This window comes from Cheilinus undulatus, linkage group 18 (assembly GCF_018320785.1).
Source record: "Cheilinus undulatus linkage group 18, ASM1832078v1, whole genome shotgun sequence".
Classification (NCBI taxonomy): Eukaryota; Metazoa; Chordata; class Actinopteri; order Labriformes; family Labridae; genus Cheilinus; species Cheilinus undulatus.
This window is the reverse complement of record NC_054882.1, coordinates 25,249,787-25,272,007: the sequence shown is the minus strand read 5'-3', so window position 1 is coordinate 25,272,007 and position 22,221 is coordinate 25,249,787. Positions and strand designations below refer to the sequence as shown.

The 22,221-nt window shown below is 39.2% G+C and overlaps 1 protein-coding gene across 1 annotated transcript in view; it reads right to left on the bottom strand.

Annotated features, from left to right (window-relative positions):
* Positions 1–22,221, bottom strand: part of tmem63c (transmembrane protein 63C) — a 45,870-nt gene that overhangs the window by 3,717 nt on the left and 19,932 nt on the right. Inside the window, exons 3-18 of the mRNA XM_041813144.1 lie at positions 21,515–21,594; positions 16,670–16,757; positions 14,116–14,153; positions 11,791–11,933; positions 10,877–10,928; positions 10,662–10,770; positions 8,765–8,838; positions 8,541–8,621; positions 8,339–8,459; positions 8,076–8,209; positions 7,802–7,924; positions 3,972–4,125; positions 1,644–1,750; positions 931–1,017; positions 763–828; positions 32–194 (exon numbers count right to left, since the gene is read on the bottom strand). Coding sequence (XP_041669078.1) covers positions 32–194; positions 763–828; positions 931–1,017; positions 1,644–1,750; positions 3,972–4,125; positions 7,802–7,924; positions 8,076–8,209; positions 8,339–8,459; positions 8,541–8,621; positions 8,765–8,838; positions 10,662–10,770; positions 10,877–10,928; positions 11,791–11,933; positions 14,116–14,153; positions 16,670–16,757; positions 21,515–21,594 — 1,620 coding nt within the window. The remainder of the gene's footprint in view (positions 1–31; positions 195–762; positions 829–930; positions 1,018–1,643; positions 1,751–3,971; positions 4,126–7,801; positions 7,925–8,075; positions 8,210–8,338; positions 8,460–8,540; positions 8,622–8,764; positions 8,839–10,661; positions 10,771–10,876; positions 10,929–11,790; positions 11,934–14,115; positions 14,154–16,669; positions 16,758–21,514; positions 21,595–22,221) is intronic.

The window sequence follows — 22,221 nt, the reverse complement described above, 5'->3', positions numbered from 1 at the left end:
CAAATATAAAATTATTTGAGTGTCAGTTTACCCGTCTGACATGAATACGTTCAGCCTGAGACTTGGCGAAACACAGGCGGAGGGCGTACACTGTCAAGCCGGGGATACGAAGCAGCTCCATGGCTGTGCCGATCAGACTGGATGTGATGACATAGTTTACAAAGAATGCACCGTTGTCTGGGAGGAACACACATCTGTGACAAAATAATTACATGGAAAGAAATACATTTTAGTTACTTATATTTGATTTGAGAGTGATATATCAAGAAGTAAATAATAAAAAATATACATAAACAGATATCCTCAGTAAAAGGTTGTGAACTTAAGTAGGCTCGTCTATGCCTTGAAACTCCAGGGCTGAAAATGAGTCCCACTCTCCCTGATCACAGCTGTTTATGTTTGGTAAAATGGTCTGTTAGTGTACACAAGCATATGAATTTATAAGAATAATTTACAGTGCCTGTAATAAGCATTCACCCCCTTGGATGTTTTACCCTTTTATTAATTTTATAAATCAATCATTGTCAGTATGACTTGGATTTAATACACAATCAAAATATCTGTATCTTGTAAAAATGGCAATAGAAAGGTTTATGTTTTAGATCCTGTTGGGGAAAAAAGTTATGAAGATGATTTATTAGATGTGTTGGCATTTGGTAAGAAAAAGATCATCTATAACAAATAAGACATATTTAGACTGTAATGTTTTGGGAGTTATGATCTTTTTGGGGCCCTTTATTTGGCCAAACAGAGCTATCTTACTGAAATTTGACTTCTTTTTCATCCAGGAAGTTGACATCAAAGAGCCACGTGAAGAACAGGTCCAGACTGGAGAACAATAAAAAAGTAGTGAAAAAAACCCTCAAAAACTGCAGGACATAAAAATAAAAGAAGATGCAATGTGTGTTGTGTCATCCAAGTGTAGTGTACCTGGACAAACCAAGTGAGGGCAAGATGATGACCATGAAGACCAGCAGTAGAAAGCACTTGTGCATCGTAACTTGGTTCTCCCCAGACCTGAGAAACATGGTATCGTAAAAGCATTACATCACAGTGCTAAGTCTAATTAGCTTTAAATCATAAACACAGAGTTCCCTTAAACAGCTGATGCAGTCAAAGTCAAACTTTACATTTACAAGACAGTTTGGCTCATTAGCACAAACTATGCTTTGCACTCCAGTAAACCGTTGATTTGCATTTGCTCCTTCGCACATCACGCCTGCACACCACGTTTGTGGGGGTGGTTATGTAAAGAAACGGTGCTCATAGGTGCTGCATGAGGTTGTCTCCATATACACAGTTGTTCTGCTCCTCCTCCTCCTCCTCCTGCTACAGTCACCATGTGCCGCTCCTCTGCACGGTGGCTACTGTGCATATCATTATTATTCTCACATGGAGATCTCTATGACAACCTGCCCAGAATAACAGTGCAGGGAGAGTGACAGAGAGAAAGAGAAGTAAAAAAAAAAAAAAAAAAAAGTGCAACAGGGTGAAAGAGAGACACATAATTGGGATGAAAAAAACAGGGATGCTGAGAGTCGAGAGGAAGATGGGGGGCTTCATATGAAGGGTCAGACTAAAGAAGAAGCATTTCCCTTTCAGAGGGGAAGAGGAGAGAAAAGTGGCCTCTGACAGGTGAGTACCTGGTCCAGTGGGACTCGAAGAAGGCGGAATAGTAGACGATGAAGGGAAGGAGGACTGAAAATGCCCACAGCAGGAGGGTCGGGAAGAACTGGGTAATGACTGGGCTCTGGAGAGGAAAACAAGATGACTGATTATTTAATTAATTAATTAATCAAGGAAACTAAATAGAAACACCTCATTAGTTAAACATTAGTTAATACTTAAAAGCACAGCACATAAATTCTATAGGTAAAAGCAGATTAGAAGTAACCATCATGGTTTGTGCGGCAAGCTTCTTGCAAAGCATTCTTGCTCAGTATTAACCAGGAAAGCCTCTCTGAACACCTGTTCTCCCTCATAAGGTGCATTTTATCCATGAATGGAAAATAGTGGCTTACTGTGAAGTAAATACACCTCATGGGGCGCAGTTTTTATTGAACACAACTCATAAATTAACTGATTTGTAATTGTTGTAACTGATTATAAATGGTGAATCATCATAAGTGTGAAAAAAGAATCATTAAATATATAATGGACAAGCACATAAATCTACATTAACATGTTTCTAAAAGCCTAAGGAAAGTATAACTGCAGGAATAATGCTTTAAAGATGATAAATTAAGTGCTAACTAATGCTTAGCTAACATTTAACTAATGTTAAGTAGCACTTGTGGACTCAGAAGGAGGGCAGAGGGGGAAATCGCGTCTCCTGGTGCCCTAATGTTTAAAAAAATCAAAGCAAAGGTGCCCTCTAGGATGACCACCTGGTAAATAAAATAAGATGAAATGTCCAATAATGATCTGCCAGTGGAAATTATTCAGACCTCCTTTATTTTTTGCAGTTATATTTGCTTTGACAAAATGAAAACAGAATTTAAAAAAATTTAAAAAAATGAAATATCATACTGACATAAGCATCACCTGAAAACTAGCTCAGGTTGCTGTTATTTCTCTTGACTGTTGCTGAGATGTTTCTATACCTTGATTGGGATCCACCTGTGGTAAATTTGGTTTATTGGACATGATTTGGAAAGGCACACATCTCTCTACATAAGGCCTCACAGCTGAAAATGCATATCAGAGCAAAAACCAAGCCATAAGGTCAAAGGAACAGCCTCCCAAGCTCAGAGACAGGATTGTTGAGCACATTGGCCTCCATAAGTCGCAAATGGAAAACATTTGACACAACCAGGACTCTTGTAAAAGTTAGGTGTCCAACCAAACTGAGCAAGGCCTGAGTAGGAGAGATGACCCAGAATCCAATGGTCACTCTGACTGAGCTCCAGAGATCCTGTGTGGAAATGGGACATAGTCCCAGAAGGACAACCATCAATGCAGTCCTTCAAAGTTTTGGGCTTAATGAGTACTTAGCAGAGTAGCTGGATGGAAGCCTCTTTACTGTGCAAAACACATGGAAGTCTGCTTGGAGTTTGCATCTGGTCTGATGAAACCAAGATTGAACTGTTTGACCTCAATTCTAAATGTTATTTCTGAAAGAAACCATACACTGCTCATCACCTGCCCAATACCATCCCAACCGTGAAGCACAGTGGTGGCAGCATCATGCAGTGGAAGTGATTTTCAGCAGCAGGGACTGGGAGACTGGTCAGAGACTGCAGTGCTCAGGACTGGGCCAAAGGTTAGCCTTTCAACATGTCAAAGACCCGAAGTACACAGCCAGGACAACACAGGAGTGGCTTAGGGACAACTGTGTGAATGTCTTGAAGAGGCCCAGCCAGACCCTGACCTGAACCCTATCAAACATCTCTGAAAATCCTGTCAAATGATGGTCCCGTTCCAAACTGACTGAGCTTAAGAGGATTTGGAAAGAAGAATGGCAATAACCCTGCTATCCAGGTACGCAAAGCTTGTTGCGTTATATTTAAAAAGACTCAAGGCTGTAATTGCCAAAGGTGCTTCAATTAAGTACTGAATAAAAGATCTGGATACTTATGTCAATGTGATTTTTCAGTTTTTATTTTTGATAAACTTGCAATAATGTCTAAAATTCTGTTTTCACTTTATCATGATGGGGTACTGAGTGCAGATTAATGACAAAAAAATGAATTTAAATGATTTTAGCATCAGGTTGCAACATGAAAAAAAATGAAAAAATTAAGGGGGGGTCCGAATACTTCCTGAATGCAATGTATGTTTTTTTATCTATACTATTTTTCTTTATTAATTATGCAGGCGTATCAGTAATACAAAGTGAATGTATCTTAGGTTCTACATACGTTCGCAGGATCTTGATAATTATGGTCTTGTTTGCCTTTACAGGTATATAAAAGTATCAGTGGTCATTTCTCTCTCTCTCTCACAACAAGCGAACAAACTCAAACACTGACCCGCAGGCTCTCCACAGGCCTCGTGACGTTGAACTTATCCATGGTGTTGACAATGATGGCTGGAGTGGTGAGGAAGAAGAGTAGCAGGAAAAGGAGGATGTTGAGGAGGACGCACCGGAGCCACCAGCGAGAGCCACACACCGACAGGTTCTCCCTGCATGGTGACAAGAGAAAAAATATGTCTCAATTCACACACAGGACATTCAGCACTCTTCTCTAACCTTGTGACACCCCTCCTCTCTGCATATAGACACAAGCCTGAAATAGCTTGCTAAGCTGCCTCTTGAATGCGAGTTGTTTCCACTTTTATGGAGCAGAAAAACAGGTTGGAGACTGCGCACATCAAGGCTCCAGTTTTAATGGAGGAACATAAGGACTTGCTCAGGTTGTCTAACACACTACAGCCAATCAGACATGAAGCACTAACTGCAAGCATCTCTTGAGCTAATCAAACTTATATTTGCATCATTCATCTGTTATGTAATCTCACTCATAATCTCACTTTTGCTTTCCTTTATAAGAGATATGCATTAAGGCTAATTGAATCTGGGATGAAGAATGGGCTTTCAATGCTGTTCTTCATCAGATACACCTCATTTGTTGCTGCTTTGTTTATCTTAATAAGGGATGTGCATAAAACTGCATACTCAAAGTGACATCACATTGAATCTCTATATATTAGTATGTTCCTGCTTGTTGTTATCTTAGCCAATGAAGCCTGGACCATATATATGAATTCACGTGATACAAAAAGGATGGGCTTTATGGTGGAAAGACATACTAACCATTAACTTAGTATGCAGCATGTATCTATGTCTGAGAAGTATTATATAATATGCAGTTTTGAACACAAACACTATCTTCTCGCATCTATCATTATCTCCTGATTGAAGCCAGCAGAAATTAAGATCAGCGTAAGTTCATGCAGGAAATGGTAGTCCTGCTGATCCAAATTATTTCCTAACAGCTCCCATAGCCAATCACAGCTCTTCTCTCAACACAGAGGTGTATTTAAACATGACTAACTGCTTGCATTAATGCTGATGCAAAGATTAACATCCTCCGACCTAGCCTCCTCCTTTATAGAATAAAGCTTGTTGCACCCTCATATTAAGATTCAAGCTTTCATGTATCAATTGCTTTTGAGCTAATTTTACTGCATTCAGTACGCATTGTAATGAATGTATTTATCCATATCGGGGTTTGTAGCCATGCCCTCCCTGAAAAGCATGTTTTGAGCAGAGCCTTCTCCTCCAAGTTAAATTGTATATCCATTTTGCAATAAAATTGTAAAATGTACGGCGAGAGTGTTCCTGACTGAAACTAGGTTTCAGGCTTCTAAAGATACCAAGTATGTGGGGTGGATTACAGGTTAATGTGTCTAAATCATGCATAAAACATGCCATTTTTGGATATTGCAAAGATCATGTGTCTACGTGTGTTTGCATCAGCCATCTACATAGTCCAAACTTACAGGTTAATAAACTGCCTGTAATGTGTACAGGTGTGAAGTGTTAAATTTTTTATTCTGTTTTTGTCTCATTTAATGATTTTTTAAAATTATTTTTTTCAATGTTTTATAAGTTTATTTATTTTAATTTTTTAATCTGGATGATCTTTTAGTGTTTCTAAAATCACTAAATTATTTTTTTCCATCATTAGTCACACTTAGTTGGGGTACTTTTGGCAGCAGTTTCCACCTTGAGTCTATTTTATATGACGCGAAAGCTTGCACACTTGGATTGGGGGGGGGTTTCTGTTGCTCTTCTTTGCAAATCCTCTCAAGCTAAGTCAGGTCAGATGGGGGTAATTGGTGGACAACATTTCCAGGTCTCTCCAGAGATGTCTGATAGGTCTCAAGTCAGGCCACTCTAGGACATTCACAGAGTTGTTCCTAAGACACTCCTGTGTTGTCTTGGTTGTGTGCTTAGGGTCACTGTCATGTTGGAAGGCCAACCTTTGGCCCAGTCTGAGGTCCTGAGCTCTTCATACAAGATTTTCATATAAGACATCTATGTACTTTGCTCCATTCTGCTCTCCCTCAACCCTCAACAGTCTCCCAGTCCCTGCTGCTGAAAAACACCCCAACAGCATGATGCTGCCACCACCATGCTTCACTGTTGGAATGATATTAGGCAGGTGTTGAGCGGTGTATGGTTTCCTCCAGAAATAATGTTTAGAAGTGAGGCCAAACAGTTCAAGCTTGGTTTCATCAGACCAGATGCAAACTCCAAGCAGACTTCCATGTGTTTTGCACTGTAAAGAGGCCTCCATCTAGCCACTTTGCCATAAAGGTCAGATCAGTGGAGGGCTGCAGTGATGGCTCTCCTGCTGAAATTTGGTCCTATCTCCACACAGGATCTCTGGAGCTCAGTCAGAGTGACCATTGGATTCTTGGTCACCGCTTGGAAGACTCCTGGTTCTCATCTTCCATTTGAGAATTATGGAGGCCACTGAGATCATGAGAACCTTTAGTGCAACAGATTTTTTTATGTAGGCTTCCTCAGATCTGTCTCTGAGCTCTGCAGGCAGTTCCTTTGACCTCATGGCTTCAGCTGTGAGGCCTCAAAAGAGAGGTATGTGCCTTTCCAAATCATGCCCAATCAATTTCATTTACCACAGGTCTGGTTAAGGCGTAGAAACATCTCAGCAACGATTGAGCTAAAGTTCAAGTGTTTTTGTAAGGGGCTGAATACATATGTCAATATGATATTTAAGTTTTTTAAATCTTTCATAAATTCACAAATTTTCAAAAATTTCGGTTTTACGTTGTCATAATGGGTCGTAATCAAGAGTAGATTAATGAGAGAAAAGGTGAATTCAAACAATTGTAGCCACACGCTGCAACATAACAAAATCGGCATGTTGGAGGTCATATGTCAAAGGTCAAGGTCATTAGGCATCATATTTATCCCTTGCTTGGTAGCCCTTAGGGGTCCCTGATCACGCTGGTGTGATTTCATCATCCACTACTTTTGTCACATGACAACATGAAAACAAAGCCACATTTTACACTGAAATCACTTCATGTGGAAAGCATGATCTTTATCTTTCTTATGGTTTTTGTTCGATGTCAATCGGGCAAGTAAAACAGAAAATAGGATCATTTGAATTTGATATAGAAATTAATGTTACACATGGGGACAGTGGACCATGCTGTACAGGACTGGCACTGGTACTTTTTTTCATAATTTCAGTATATTGTAATTTCTTTCTAACAATGACAATATATTGTTCTAAAAAACAATTTTTAAAAATACTCTTTGTGGGGTGTTGTGTTTCTGGAGGCCCTATATCTAATACTGTAAATTAAAAATTTTTAAACTATTGTTTTTATTTTATAAAGTTGAGGTAGTGCCAAAAAAGAATATTCCAAACATAAGCATGATATACATTTTCTGAGTGGTTAAGTTTGTAAAAAGAAAATTAACAAAATGGCAAAATAGCCAGTGGACCTCTAGGGGTTTAAGCAATATCTCAAGGATGCTTTATGGGGTTTTCCTCATATGAATATCCACTCTGACCCAAGGATTATATGATTAGATTTTAGGATTATTTAGTGGTGGTTCATCACCTTATCCTAATGTGTGCTTTATGACTGTATTAACCTTTTATTATCCTGTAATGTATACCTTGCCTCGTTAACCGGTGTTTATCTGGTTCAAATGAGGCAAATATTCATTTATTTATTTACCTATTTTATTTATAAGCACTTTCTCTAATGTTTTAGTTGTATTATAATTGCTATTAAAAACAGATTCCTATTGGTTGACTGTGAGAGCATACAAACATGAGGAACCATAAGGCTGGATTAGGACTACAGTACTAACCAGATGATGTCACTGGGAGCAGGTGCGTAGCTGACCCCCCACTTGTGTGACTGCACCACTGTGGTGATGCTGGACTGCTGGGGTTTGCGGCGGCAGTTCACACAACTGTAATCTTTCACAATGCTGGAAAACAAAACAAGATGTAGAAAGCAACGGCAGAAATCTGCATCAGCACACAGTCATCCCTGCTTTCATGAGTGTTATAGCTGCGCCCTGCTGTGACACAGTTTGCTGAGAGGACACAAACATTGATGTCATGCTGCTGTTTACTCACACAGCGGTCATCCTCTCATCACGGAAAGTCACAAAGGCGATGCCCAGCCTCTTCATGGTGATGCGGTTCTTTTCAGCGTTGAACTCATCTGTTCGCTTCTCCTCTAGTTCGCTGTAATACTGTTCTGCATCCACCTGCAGGGAAAAGTTAGGGCACACATTACTCACTGCATCTTAATGCCCACAGACGTAAGGAGCAGGATGCTACTTTTGGACTGCAGTGCCATCCGGTGGTTATACACTCCCTGTGCAGATCTAAAGTACCTTTTCAAATCCACAGAAGTCACAGCAGAATATCTGGGCACATGGATGAGTCTTGATCATGATCTTTCCATCCTTTTGGGCTTTTGTGGCAAAATACAGCCTTCCTTTCATTGCTTTGCGCCTGCAAAACACAAGAGGCTCACACTGAAGTCACAAGCTGTGCTGCTCCAGTCTTAAGTTTGTCTTAAAACTGTTACCATACCTCTCTAAGTCCAGCCGCATCAACTTGTGGACATCAAAGCAGAAATGGATATCAGTGACAGTACAGCTGGGGTAGGCCTCACTAGTGAATGGAGCAGAAGGAGTGAATCATAGTGACTGTGATGGTAGCAAGTACATGTGTGCAAAAGGATGGACAAGGCTTCTTTTACACGAAGATAGGGTTTAACTGATGTTAAAATGAAACAAAGAAGAAGACATAAGTACTGGAAGTGTTTTGTGATGAGTCCTGGGTCAGATATCTCTCTTGGTATGGAGGTTATCATCAGTGTCCTCGCAACCTGCAACACATAACACCATCACTGTGAGGGGTTATTCTTTAAAAAAAATAAAATAAATAAAATAAAAATAAAATAAAATAAAATACCATCAAATCAAAGAAAGTCAGCTATGCTGGCTGCATGGCTCCATGGAGGTCTACCCAGCACTTTGGTCCTGACAAAAATGCCCCGACAATGACTTCATATTTAGCACATACGCTCATGGTCCCCAGAAGATGGCTCTTAATGAGATCCTCTGACTATTTCTTTATTTACATTTCCAGTCAAAGTGATATTACTAGTACATGCAATACTAATCACTATATGGACAAAAGTATTTGACCACACCTGTTAATTATTAAATTCAGGTGTTTCAATCAGACCCATTGCCACAGGTATATAAAATCAAGCATCTAGTCATGCATGGTTCAGGAAAATGTCTACCCTGCTGAATTTTCCACTTTCATTAGAAAGTGGAAGAGTTCAGAAACAACAGCAACTCAGCCACGAAGCAGAAGACCATGTAAAATTGTATAATAGGGGTGCTGCCTCACAGCTGAAGAGATCTGAATTTCCATTGGCATTAATGTGAGCACAAAAACGGTGGTGGGATCTTCATGGAATTGGTTTCTATGGGTGAGCAGCTGCATGAAACCCATACATCAGTGGTGTAAAGCAACCTGAGACAAACCAAGACATTTTGGACATTGCTTCCAACTTTGTGGCAACAGTTTGTAGAAGGCCCTTTTCTATTCCAACAATGATCTTAAACCTCATCGAGCACCTTTGGGAGGAACTGAAACCGACATTGCGAGCCAGGCCTTCTTGTGCAACATCAGTGCCTGACTTCTTGAATGCTGTACAGAATAAATGGGCACAAATTCCCACAGAAACACTTCAAAATCTTGTGGAAAGCCTTCCCAGAAGAGTAGAGGCTGCTAAAGCTGCAAAAGAGGGACAACTCCATATTAAAGGACATGTATTTGAATACAATGCCATTCCAATCCCTGTGGTGTTATATTCAGGCAGCTGAATACTTTTGTCCATATAGTGTATCTTTGTGTGTCCTTATATTAAAACATATTTTTTGATGTATAAAATTTTCTACATTTCTATAGCTCTTTATAAGCCTCTACACTGAGGATGATCACATTGGATCGCATTTCCATGTTGTCTGTCTGCCCCCAAGGACCCAAGAGACAAGAAAAAGTGACACACTGCCACCAAAAATCAACATAGATTTTAATTGTTTCACTAATAAAAACCCTAAAAAAGGCCCATGCATGCTTTTCTTATCAAAAGACCTTAATATAAACTACTTAATAACTGTGTTATCATGGACTTAGTCCATATGAACAAATCTAATTTTGGCAGCCTCAGAGCAGACAAAGCCTTATGCCCCCCCCAAGATCTTTGGCAACCCAAAACCCAGAACCTGAGTTAAAAAAAAGCTCTCCTTCTTAATTGTGATTCCAAGATTAAACAAAATAAGAAATTAATTTGTAGAAATGATCCCATTGTGACACTACCAGGTGGCTTTAAGTGATATATTAGTGCTTTCACTGGATATATTTCTAACACATTCATGTTCCCCAGAGGACGAGCTTGAATCACTTTGATCCATTGCATATCTCACTAATGCAACCAGAGGGATGAAATCTTGGTTGAGTTTATGATGAAACACTTGTAAAACTGGTGAAATCCCCTGCAGTCTTGGTCGCACTTTATGTTTAGCACTAATTAGCATGCTAAAATGCTAAATTATGGAACTGGTCTTGATAAACTGATATCATTGCAGCGGAAAAACGGTAGGGCCTTGATATTATCATGTGTTTGAGACAAACCTTCTCATCCTCTCTGTACTCCAGCCGTATGGAGTGATGGGCCATACAGAGCACTGTGATGATGAAGTAGACCAGAGCAAAGACACTGTGGAGCCACAGAAAGCTGTCCCTGTGAGACACATGTAAACGAATAAAGAAAGTCCTGTGTTTTTCTCACTGCTCTGCTCTGTGCTTTGTTACCATATTTGATGTCATTGATGAAGTGTTGGACTTACTTTGCGCTAACATTAGCCAGTGTTGTTCTTCCAAAGTTCTCAGGACTGTCTCCTGTAGAAATAATGAAAAATGACAGAAAGCGAGACATTTTAATTTTTAAATGACTGCAAGGAAACTCCTCCTCTTTTGTCTGGAGGGTGAAGCAATGCAACTATTCAGAGAGCGTTTAAATGAAATGTCTCTTCTCAATGACACAAAATTTAAACATCGCAGTCTTGCTGCTCTAATTAGGACACCCTTTGTTTGCCATTGCCATGGCAGCCTGTCAGAGGGTTTATTTAATGGCCGAGGTGACACAGTGGCCCATAAGATGACAGCCAGCAGTAATAAAAAGTTTCTGTGGAAAGCCCTGCTCCCATTATGGCTCCTGTTCTTCATGCAGTCATGGAACCACTTACTCAACACTTCCTACAAAATAAGCTCAGTGCTGCCAAAAGGAATTTCTGCTTGTATTTAGCAGCTAATTTTCTGCTTCATCCCACCCCTGACACCTACATGTGTATGTTGGGAGGAAATGAAGCACGTTCTATTTCCACAATTCTACTTGAAGAATTGCCACTGGCATGCTAGAAACTCCCATTAGATGAAGCGTGGCCTTTGTGTATGAAAATAGCTGTGGTTTTACTTCATTTTGTTGTTTTACATGTCTTTTTAAATTAGAATTATCTTTGATCTTCTTTCATGTCTGTAAGATACTTTGTTTTTTTTAAAACTCAGCTTTCCCGCAGACTGTTTAGAGCCAGACTTTCTGTGCATTCAGCCGACAAATCCTTTAGCTGTATGTTTGTCTCTGTGTGGCCTGGCTTCTCTCCCTGTGAGGTTCCCTAAATGTGTCTCTCCTGAAGTTAAGGATATCCCTCTGTTTTTTAAAACAGTCGGACCAGTTAGACCATCATGTAGAGGACTAAAATACCCAGGAGGTTCCCGGAGAAGTTGACCGGCAGGATGATGGCCAAAGACAGCAGGCAAACCACCATCATGAGCAGGATGATGTGGCGCTGGAAGGACAGGTATGTGACAGCATCGATGCCGCATTTGCTACGGATCTCTTCGTCCCTGTAGGAAAAGAAAAAAAAAAAAAATGAGATTGCTTGAATCATGGAGGGATTGTGCTGCTTTTAGATGGCTCTGGCTCTGAAAGAAAACATCTCCATTCAAATCGTCCAATGACACTTTTAAAAGTCCTTTTATTAAAATTATTAATCTAGCAACCAAGTAAATTAGCTAACAAAATACTTGTAGTTATTACACCTTGTATCAGCGCAAAAACATAATTAAAAAAAGACGGGGAAAAAAATCATGTGCATATTTTGTCAAGGAGTAAAAGAACTACAATCTAGTATGAGCAGCTCAATTCACTGCAAGTGATAGCTTTTCAGACTTTGAAAGCATACACAGACCTTTTTTCTTGTCTTGCAGTGTTTATACTTTACTGTAGTGTTTATATGGTATATATAGTGTTTAAAAGTATGCTGCCATGTACTGTTGTCATCAACAGCTAGAAGGCAGTGTTCTACAGGAGCATATACCATTGTTTCGCACTCATGTAGCTTGTGATAAGTCTACCGTGGTTGGTTATGACTTTATGGCTAATAGTAAAATATTTAGCTTGTAGCATTAGATCAGGTAGGCCACAGGGTCAAGCGCTGTCATATAATTGAGATCAGATGTATCTCATGCAAGCCCACATCAGCTGACGGCCAGCTGATTTCCATGCTATTGGCTAATCACACTTATGCCGCTTTATTTAAGCTGCATTAGCCTGCCTACTCTTTGCTTCTCTCTCTGCAAGTCACTTTTGCAACCCTCCTCCAGTCCAGCTCCTCCTTCACTCTGCTTCTGACTGAATCAGTGCCATTCTGTTGTCACTGATGTCTGCTCTGCTCTGATTTTTGTTCTTCTTTTCTCACTGATTCAGACCTCCCTTGTGGGCAGGGGGATCCCAGAACAGCCAGAGCGCCAAATATAAATAATGAAAATAAATGCGCAATAAAAGCTGCTTATAGAGAAAAAACTATCAGAACTACAAACTGCATAAAATGCCCAATTTAAAAATAATTTAAAATGACCCCTCTTACAGCAATGCATGGCTAGAATGATATTTAATTCCTAAAATACATATTATCTGTGGGGAGTTGGTGGTAACTGCACTGCAGTATTTATGACAAATGCCATGTGCAACATTTCAATGATCCTGACAACAACTGCACCAAATCTTAAAATTTAAATTGAAATGACAAGAATTATAACAAGGATTAAACCTTAAAGGGCCGTCTGAGACCTTTCCAACATTTCAACCTACACACACTTAAACATGTATGAGAAGATAAGTGGGATATTTATTAGTGATATTTTATTTTTATATTTTGTAAAGGAAAATGAAACTTACACTACATCTGACAGGTTGACTTCATATAAAACTGAAAAAGTGTCCTCTTACTGTCTGCTTTATCATCTGTATGTAAAGAAAACTGAGCTCTGTAAGAAGCAGAAGAAAACTGCATGAAGCATAACAACTTTTCTGTGTTTGCACTTGGAATATCATTAGCGCACTATGCTCAATGAATTGGACGATAAAACAGAGCAGAATTAACCCAAGAATCTTTAAATCTAATACGAAGGATCATAAGAAAAAAGATGCTGCAGGTTGAGCATGAGAAATTCTTAATCATGCTCTACTGTTCTCCAGGACATATGGGCCATGTTTACACCTCATCATGATTAAAAGTGTGGCACCCCCATGTTGGTGCCAGAAATCTTGATTACCAGGCAGGGAGTTCAGGAAACCCAATGTCATAAAATAGAACAAAAAAAGCAAGAAAAAAAGTAGGAAAGAGGTGCATGCTGGTCTCATGGCAGCCCACACATTGCGAACTTGCAGGGTGGGTTCACACTTTCCCAGGGATCCCTGGGTGAGCCAGTGGCATGAAAGCTAAAAACAGCAGCACCCAAACTCCACCATTATACTATGGAAACCATGGACACCGTGGAAATCGCTTTTTTTATGAGCCTAAATCTGTTGTGTGCAGTGAGACTTAAGCAAGTGCAAATATTCAAGGGGAAACCACGGCAGCAGCGGCCACATGAGCTCAGACTCGTTTGTTTTTCCTGCTAAATGACATATACGAGACTTTACATTCGACTGTGACTTCAGCTTTGAGGACAGAGCCAATTAAAATGGAAACTTAAATAAGCGAAGGGTAAAATAATAAGAAGGGCAGCAAGTTTATTTACTTACTTCATATGGTAGAGAGATGAGAGCCATGAGCAGAAGCCCTGCAAGGACAAGAGAGCCATAAAACATGAAATGGATGGCTTATTTCAGATAATTAATGACATCTGTATGCAAGTCTGTGCACAGCACATCTGGATATTTGCATGCTCCCTCTATTAGCATAGTAATAAGGTCTGCAGAGTGACACAGAGATGCAGATTTAATAGGTCTAGCCTGCAGCAGTAACCACTTTACTGCAGCCTCAGCTCTGTGTAGGCACAGTGCGATGACACCAGTCTGAGTCTTTGTCGTACGGGGCTGTAAACACGTAGGGCGTGTCCTCAGTCTGTCACACAGGTGTCACCCAGTCACAGACAGGCCAGCTGAGTCATGATCCAAACTTTCCTCTCACAAATGTTGACGTGATATCATCCTGGACAAGTGGACTTTATTGTAAAAGTGCAGCATGGTGCATTTTTAAAGATTAAGATACCACTGACAAGTTTGCTGTAACAACCTGGTATTACTGCAAATGTAAATAAATAAGAACATTGTAAGGAGGAATGGCTTACATCAGTATCACCAACATAGATACTACCAGTCACAGTCCCAAAATTCACACAGAGATGGGAAGATCTCAGATTAGTATCACTTAGACCAGTGTTTGCTAAACTTTTTTTTCCTGGCAACCTACTTTTTAGAGGGTACAAGCCAAAGTGACCCAACAACTTCCTTTTTTTCTGTACATTATTTCTTATCAAGTCTGTCTTCAGCACCGTCCTCAGCTGTTTGGTGAAGCTGATGGTCAGTTTTAGTTTGGATAACTTTAATCCTGGACTTAATCTGGTCATGACTGGGCACTTATTATTCAATGAGCCTGGACGGGGCCAATTCACCTCTTTACATAGGCCCTCTTCGCATGCTCTTTGGACCAAGCATCTAATATAGTAAGTGACTAATGGAGTGGATCACTTCATTCATGGTGCAGAGGTGTTCAACACAAAAAACAACAATAATTCCCCAAAAACATCAACAAAGAGAGTCCCAGCAGTGATCACTGTACAACACACAACATCTAAGCACATCTAAACACTTTGCCCAAGGGCATGATGGGAAAAGTCAACATTCAAGATTTGAAATGACAGTGGACAGAGCTTAGATCAATTGGTTCTTTACAGAGTTGAATTAACACTGAATGGATCAACAACTGAAGGGCATTTATCTCAGAATTGAGTTAAAATTACACTTTGGGTGTTAAAATCAGCTCTGAAATGTTTAACGCTGAAAATTCAACACTTCGGTTTTAACTGTGTACTGGAAACAACCCGGTGTTAACAAAGCAAAGTACAGTAAAAGAGGAAAAATGTTCTCCATATGCACAGAGGGAGAGGAAAAAGAGACCAAACTCCATTTGATCCTCAGTCCTAATGCTACTCTGTTTACCTGTGAAGCTGAATTAAACACAAGTAGAGCTAAAAGAGTTTTCAGAGTTGGGAAAAGCCTCCACATGCCGTTCATTGTGGAGGCGCCCTACTCATCAAGGCGCACTGTGCATGTCAGTGCTTGCTTGGCCTGAGCTGCTTTTAGCATAATTTGATTTGTATTAATGTGATGGTGATACTGTATACTGCAAGAACGTTTGAGAGGGATTAAAGATATCAAAAACTGATACAGTGTGTGGGATGCTGGTTCAGCTCAGCTAAAACAAGCACCTTGTGCACAGGCTACAGTTACAAATTCCACTTGTTATCCTGATGCAACTATTTCACAGTTAAAGGGGACATGTTTTACCCTTTTAAGACAAGTTTATATTGTTCTCAGAGGTCCCCATAGCATGCCTGTGAAGTTTATTACTGAAAAAACACTCCAGTATTGGATTTTGCATGTATAAAAACCCCTCTGTTTCAGCCCTTCTCAGAACAAGCCATTTCTGTGTCTGTGGCATTAAATGGTAATTAGCTGTTTGACTCCTCCCCTGACCAGATTCTTCTCAGGAAATGGATGCAGCACTCCTGATGTTACAGACACTTTTATCCAAAGTATAGGACTAGACTGGGACTCAGACCATCAATCTCCCAGCACCAGCAGGGTAACCCACTGAACTATCCAGCATCTCAGCTGGCAACTGAGAGGATCAGGAGAGGAGGGCGGAACTTTCCTCCAAGTCGGGGAGGGCCAACCAAACCTGGGGGCGGGTGTTTATGCCCCATGTTAGGTCTCTAGGTGTAAAATCTGAGAATGGCTTGTTTCAGCACATATTTTCTGAAAGGTGGAGAAAGAGAGGGGGAGAGGAAATTGATTTTTCTGGTACTTGAGAGGATTGTTGACAGGCCAGGGGCACATGTTTCTGTTAGAAAAGCCTGAAAAAGTGATTTTTGCATAATATGTCCCCTTTAAGAAAAGCAATGAACCCTTTGTTAAACCTTTGGGACACATAAAATGTGTTTTGTTGAGAGAGGATGTAAACACATCAGTTTTTATGAAGGATAAAATCCACAGGGTAGCTTTACATCGACCTGAAATGCTGTTAAGGGGCTCTGAAAATGTTAATGATCACAAATTAAAAAAAACAACTCACCATGTCCTTTGTGTCTGAGTCAGAGGGGCTGGACTCCGAGGGGGATTTCTCTTTCTCACTTGGTTCTCCATAAAACAGGGAGGTGAGGCTGATAAACAGAGAAATAACAAGGTATTGATTGGTGCCTGACACAACCTTATCAACACATCCTGCCTGAGTGCATTTATTTACAGGCTGTAAAAGAAAAAAACAAAGAAGCAAAATAATAAATGTGTTGCAGACAGCCTGACAGTACATGTCTGACACAAATCCCAGAGAGAAGACACAAAACAATACAGTACAGTCCAATCCAATAGAGCCGCACTGATGATTGAGTTTGGGGATATTTCTCTGTGGGCCGCTCCGCCAACAGTTCAACAGCACTTCAAATTAAGCAGCATAATTGAATTAGAACGAGAGAGGGCCGCTTGGCGAAACACACAGATGATGCTCGCCCTCGGGTGCTGTGAAGCTGCTGCCGGTCAGCCAGAACTAATCAAGCCTGCAAAACCCAAGAGAGGAGACACAGGTCAAGTAGAGAGAGGGAAAATGCTGCAGACTCAGGCTGACTGCTGGGTGCACCTTGACTGTAAGTCACCTTAAAGTAGGGCTGGCAAAAATCCTAATCATGATTATTCTGATTGTCACTGAGGACACAGTTACAAAACATGATCACTCATTTCATAAAGATTGATTTTTTTTGACTTCACAGCATCTGCATGGCATATATTCATCAAACTTAAACACTCTTTAACACTTTGAAAAACAAGCAATTAATGAGTATAAATGATCCAAAATATCAATTATATAAAATAATGACATACACTGCCTATAAAAAGTATTCATACCCATGGATTGTTTTTGTTTTGTGACAAAAAAAAAAAAACTCTTTTCAATGTCAAAGTGAAAAAAGACTTTTACATAGTAAAGTTAAATAAAAAAATATGTGTAAAGTAAAATAAATGACTATAAATATTCAACCCTTTTAAAGTGACTGACCTAATTTAACAGAGGGCCAGCCAATTGGTGCTAGTAGTCTCAGAATTACTGAGTGCAATGAGATGCGTCTCAGGTGATTGTAGTATAAAGACATCTGTGTCTGGAAGGTCCAGTCACTGCTTAAACAGTATTCCTGTGATGTTTTCGGCCACACGTGTTTTATATTGGTGATTTCCGGCTCCGTTTCCCTGGGTTTTGGTGGCTAACTTCACTCTGCTTCTCCTGAGGCTGATCCTTTCCCCCTGCCGCGCTGAGGCCATTTACCGACACCTGAGACCGCTCTCCAATCAAGGTCCCCTTGAAGAAGGCTGCAGTCTCGTGCCTCAGCGCCAGAGAGTTGAGAGAAAACCACTGTTGGAGAAACTAATTTCAGATCTCGACTAGAGTTCTCCAAAAGGCATGTGGGAGACTCCATTGCCAAGTGGAAGTGAAAGTTCTTTGGTCTGAAGAGTTAAAAATGATTTCTTTAGGCCATCAGACAAGATGCTATGTTTAGCAGACACCAAACTGCACATCACCACAAATACCCCATCCTCACTGTGAAGCACGGTGGTGGCAGCATCATGCTGTGGGGATGCTACTTGGCAGCAGTCCCTGGAAGACTTGCAAAGGTAGAGGGTAAAATGAACATGGCAAAATGAGGGAAAATCCTGGAGGACAATCTTACCGAGTTTTCAAGAGAATTCAACTTGGGAGATGATTTATTTTGCAGCAAGGACAATAACCCAGAGAATACAGCAAAAGCCACACAGAAATGGTTCAAAGACAACTTCAACTTCAACTTTATTTATTTGAATAGCACCTTTCATATATAAGAGCCTAAAGTGCTTTACAAGGAACAGAAAATAAGAATCAATAAAAAACAAAGAGAGCAAAAGATAGAAGGGAATAGAATAAGAAAAACTGATAAAATAGAGAAAAGGAAAATTAAAGAGTCATTAAAATACAAAACCATAGATTAAAAAATGATAACATTAAGGTAAAGATACAAAAGAACATAAAACAAAAAACACCACAATTTAAAAGCCAAAATAAAAAGATGTGTCTTGAGTTTTCTTTTAAAAACATCAGTGGAGCTTGATAGTCTAATGTCCAGGGGGATTAAATTCCAAAGTTTTGGGGCATAGAAACAGAAAGCTCTCTCTCCCCGGTGCTTGTGTGGGTCACACGAGGAACATTTAAAAGTGAAGCAGTCAAGGACCTAAGGGATCTATTAGGGACATAAAATGAGAGGTCTGTGATGTATGAAGGAGCAAGACCATGTAAAACTTTAAAAACAATTAAAAGATCTTTAAAATCACTTCTAAGGTGAATGTTCTGGTGTGGCCGAGTCAAAGCCCAGACCTCAGTTCAACAGAGAAGTTTTGGCTGGACATGTAAGGGCTGTGCTCATCCCTGTGCAGTCTGACAGAGCTTGAGCAGTTTTGCAAAGAAGAGAGTAAAACTGCAGTGTCCAGATGCATCTACTAAATTCTGACCTGGAAATGATAAATATTTATGCAGTCACTTATTTTACAATACACATTTTTATTCAAGTAATACCTTTGTAGAAATCTGTTTTCTCTTTGACATTAAAGAGGGTTTTTTTGTAAATATAAAGACTAATTATATTGATCATGATTGATCTATTAAATCAATAAAAGGGTGAAACACTTTTTAAGGTGTATAATATGAACAAAAAAATAATTTTGTGATTTTGGGAAGCCAAAAATTGTGATTCAAATTGAAAAATTAATTGCCAAACACTACCTTAAATGTATTTAAATAGATACAGGAGAGAATTACAAAATATTATATACTAATTTAAATAATACACCTCATTTCAATACACTTCATTAACTTTTCCCCCTTACAGATTTATTTATTAACTTCTTACAATTCTGCCCTTTCTTTAATGCTTTTAACAGGAAGTAAGATAAAAAGAATGAGTCATATTTGTGACCTTTATTAGAGATGCTGCTCTAGGAGGAACCACTAGACTCGCCTCAGACAGGATAAAGGAGTAATCTTTTCATGGGATTTGCTGACAATAACAAAAAAAAAAAAATCTCTAATGCCAAAAGACCTCTAGCTTTGACCTTTATTATTCCAGGGAAAATGTCAAAGATTTTTTCATGTCAGGCAGCTAAATGTGAGGATTTGTTGCTGTTCATGCTTTTTATGAGCTGCATATGAAACATGTAGTAGTAGGTTTAGCAAAATGAGCCATTTAATGTCAATGGTTTCAGAAATTGTGATTGAATTTCAATGTTTTTTTTCATCTTAAATGAAAAAAGACATCAGTTTAAAAATCTTTAATAAAACAATGTTAACGCTGCAGGTTTATTAAAAAAAGAAAAAAAGAAAAGAAAACTAGTCCACCTACCCTCTCTTAGGAAACATAAGGATGGGCAGTTTACAGCCTGGCGGGGGCATATATGGTCCTCTATGTCGGCTCTCAAGTCAATTTCAAATATAATGTAAGCATGAAGAAAGACGACATTTGCCATGAAAAGAAAAAATTTGATGTGCCTATAACAATTTGTTACAAATGATTTATGTGTAGGGTTTTGAAAGAAACTAGAGATGTAACGTGCAGCAATAGTATCTGTCAAACTCTTTAATACACATAATTTAATGCATTTACTAAAATGTTATGTAAGTGAAATATACTAAAATAAGTACATTTTGTACCCATTACACTGAAAAGTATTTTAAATTGCTGTGATATCTGTATTTGACTCACTTAATCAAGCATTATAATTTTCAGTGAACAATATAAATGCTGTTATAAGAAATTGCGCTCAAAGCTATATTTGTTTCTTTTGTTGAATCTAAAGTTATTAGAATGGTTAAATTGAGCATATCCTTCAATTTCACCACCACTCTACCCCTGTGGGGATTTCCAGGGCAGCTTAGGGCTGTGCCCAACAGAAGAGGCAAACTGTGAGCCTGTATCCTCAGGAAGACATTCTGGGGTGGACTGCTTTGCAGAATCCACTATGATTAGGACAAGACCACGCAGTAGTCTCAATAGGGGTGAAACCTCCAAAAATCTTTCCATATATACCCACATATATGTGTGTAAATACAAGCTTTTGTGTAACTGCTCATTTGAATGAGGCAACTGAATTGCTCTTATGCTCAGTTCAATCCAAGACCTCATGACCATTTGCATGCAGTTTTGTTTACGCAAGAAATCCATGTATGTATTCTTGATTTGCCAGAATTTTTAAGTATGACATAAGAGCTCACTTCATACACAACTGCCCCACAATGCTTTGCAGCTCTTCAGTCTGTTCAGTGGCAGGAACTGCCAAACAGCCTACAAGTGGCATAGAAATAAAAAAAGTAACATTTAAACACAGTGCATTCAAAAAGTATTAAGACCCCTTTCACTTTTGTCAATTTTGTTTATGTTGACAAAGTGAAAACATAATTTTAGATTTTTTTGGCAAATCTTTCAAATAAAAATCTGAAATAGGACATTCTGATGGCGATATTTTATTATTTATTTCATTTGATATTTTTTATTTTATCTTTATAAATTAGTTTATTTCCCTCTCTCATGTATTGTAATGCTTCCATTGTTATAAAATATTTCTTTTCAACACTTTAAAGTTCTTGTAATTGCTTTACCATGTATAAATGGTGCTTTTTAATTAGCCTTATCTCACCTTGCTTTTGTCTGGCTTGTGTTTTGATGTTTTAAAGAAGGCCATGGAGAAACTCTTAACGCCATTTGCTTCCTACATACTACCAGCAGAGGGAGCTGCAGCCTTCAGGATCAGGACTCAGGAGTGGTCAACTTAGATTTGTTTCTCCATCTTAAATGTGGACGTGGCTCAGGAACCACAAAGGGTATCAGACAGCAGTAGATGGATTCACCTGTCGTTCTCCATCAGCAGAGCCAGGCGGCCGTAGTCCCACGCAGCCTTCCTCAGACAGGAGAAGATGAGCAGCAGGAACTGAAACACAGGAGCAGAACACGAATAAAGAGATGCTGGGAATCTGATTCAAACCATGGAACAAAACCTTTCATACTTCTTTATTTGAAAGCTGAGACCTATTTCTTTATTCAGTAATAAAAAGCCTACGAATAAAAAGGTTCAGCAGCATTGACAAGCCATCTTCTCTCTTTAGAGTAATACGTGGTTGTCTTGGAAACTACCGGAGATGGGTCAGCATGCACATGAGAACACATGCTGAGCACTAATGAAGAATGAGTGTGGTCAAAGACAAGAAAAAACCTTAAAAGCCTCTATTCTGCTAGAAAAAGAGAACTAAAGGGGGAAAAGTGAGAATTCAGTGACTAATAAAAGCATAATGGTGGATTCCTGCTATTAAAAGGATATTTAAGAGGATAAATGGGTGACTCTAGATGAATGTTGACAAATGCAAATTTGGTAAAAGTGCTGATGAATGTTTGATTTAAATTGCGGCGTTAAATCATTAACTCATTTAGCAGAGACATTTGGATTTTAATAAGAAGAAAGCTCCTGTGAAAGTTGAATGATTCATGATTTAGTGATTTAGAGCCGTGCATACACAATCAGGACATCCTTGACTGAGAAGTAGATGATTAATGAGTGTGT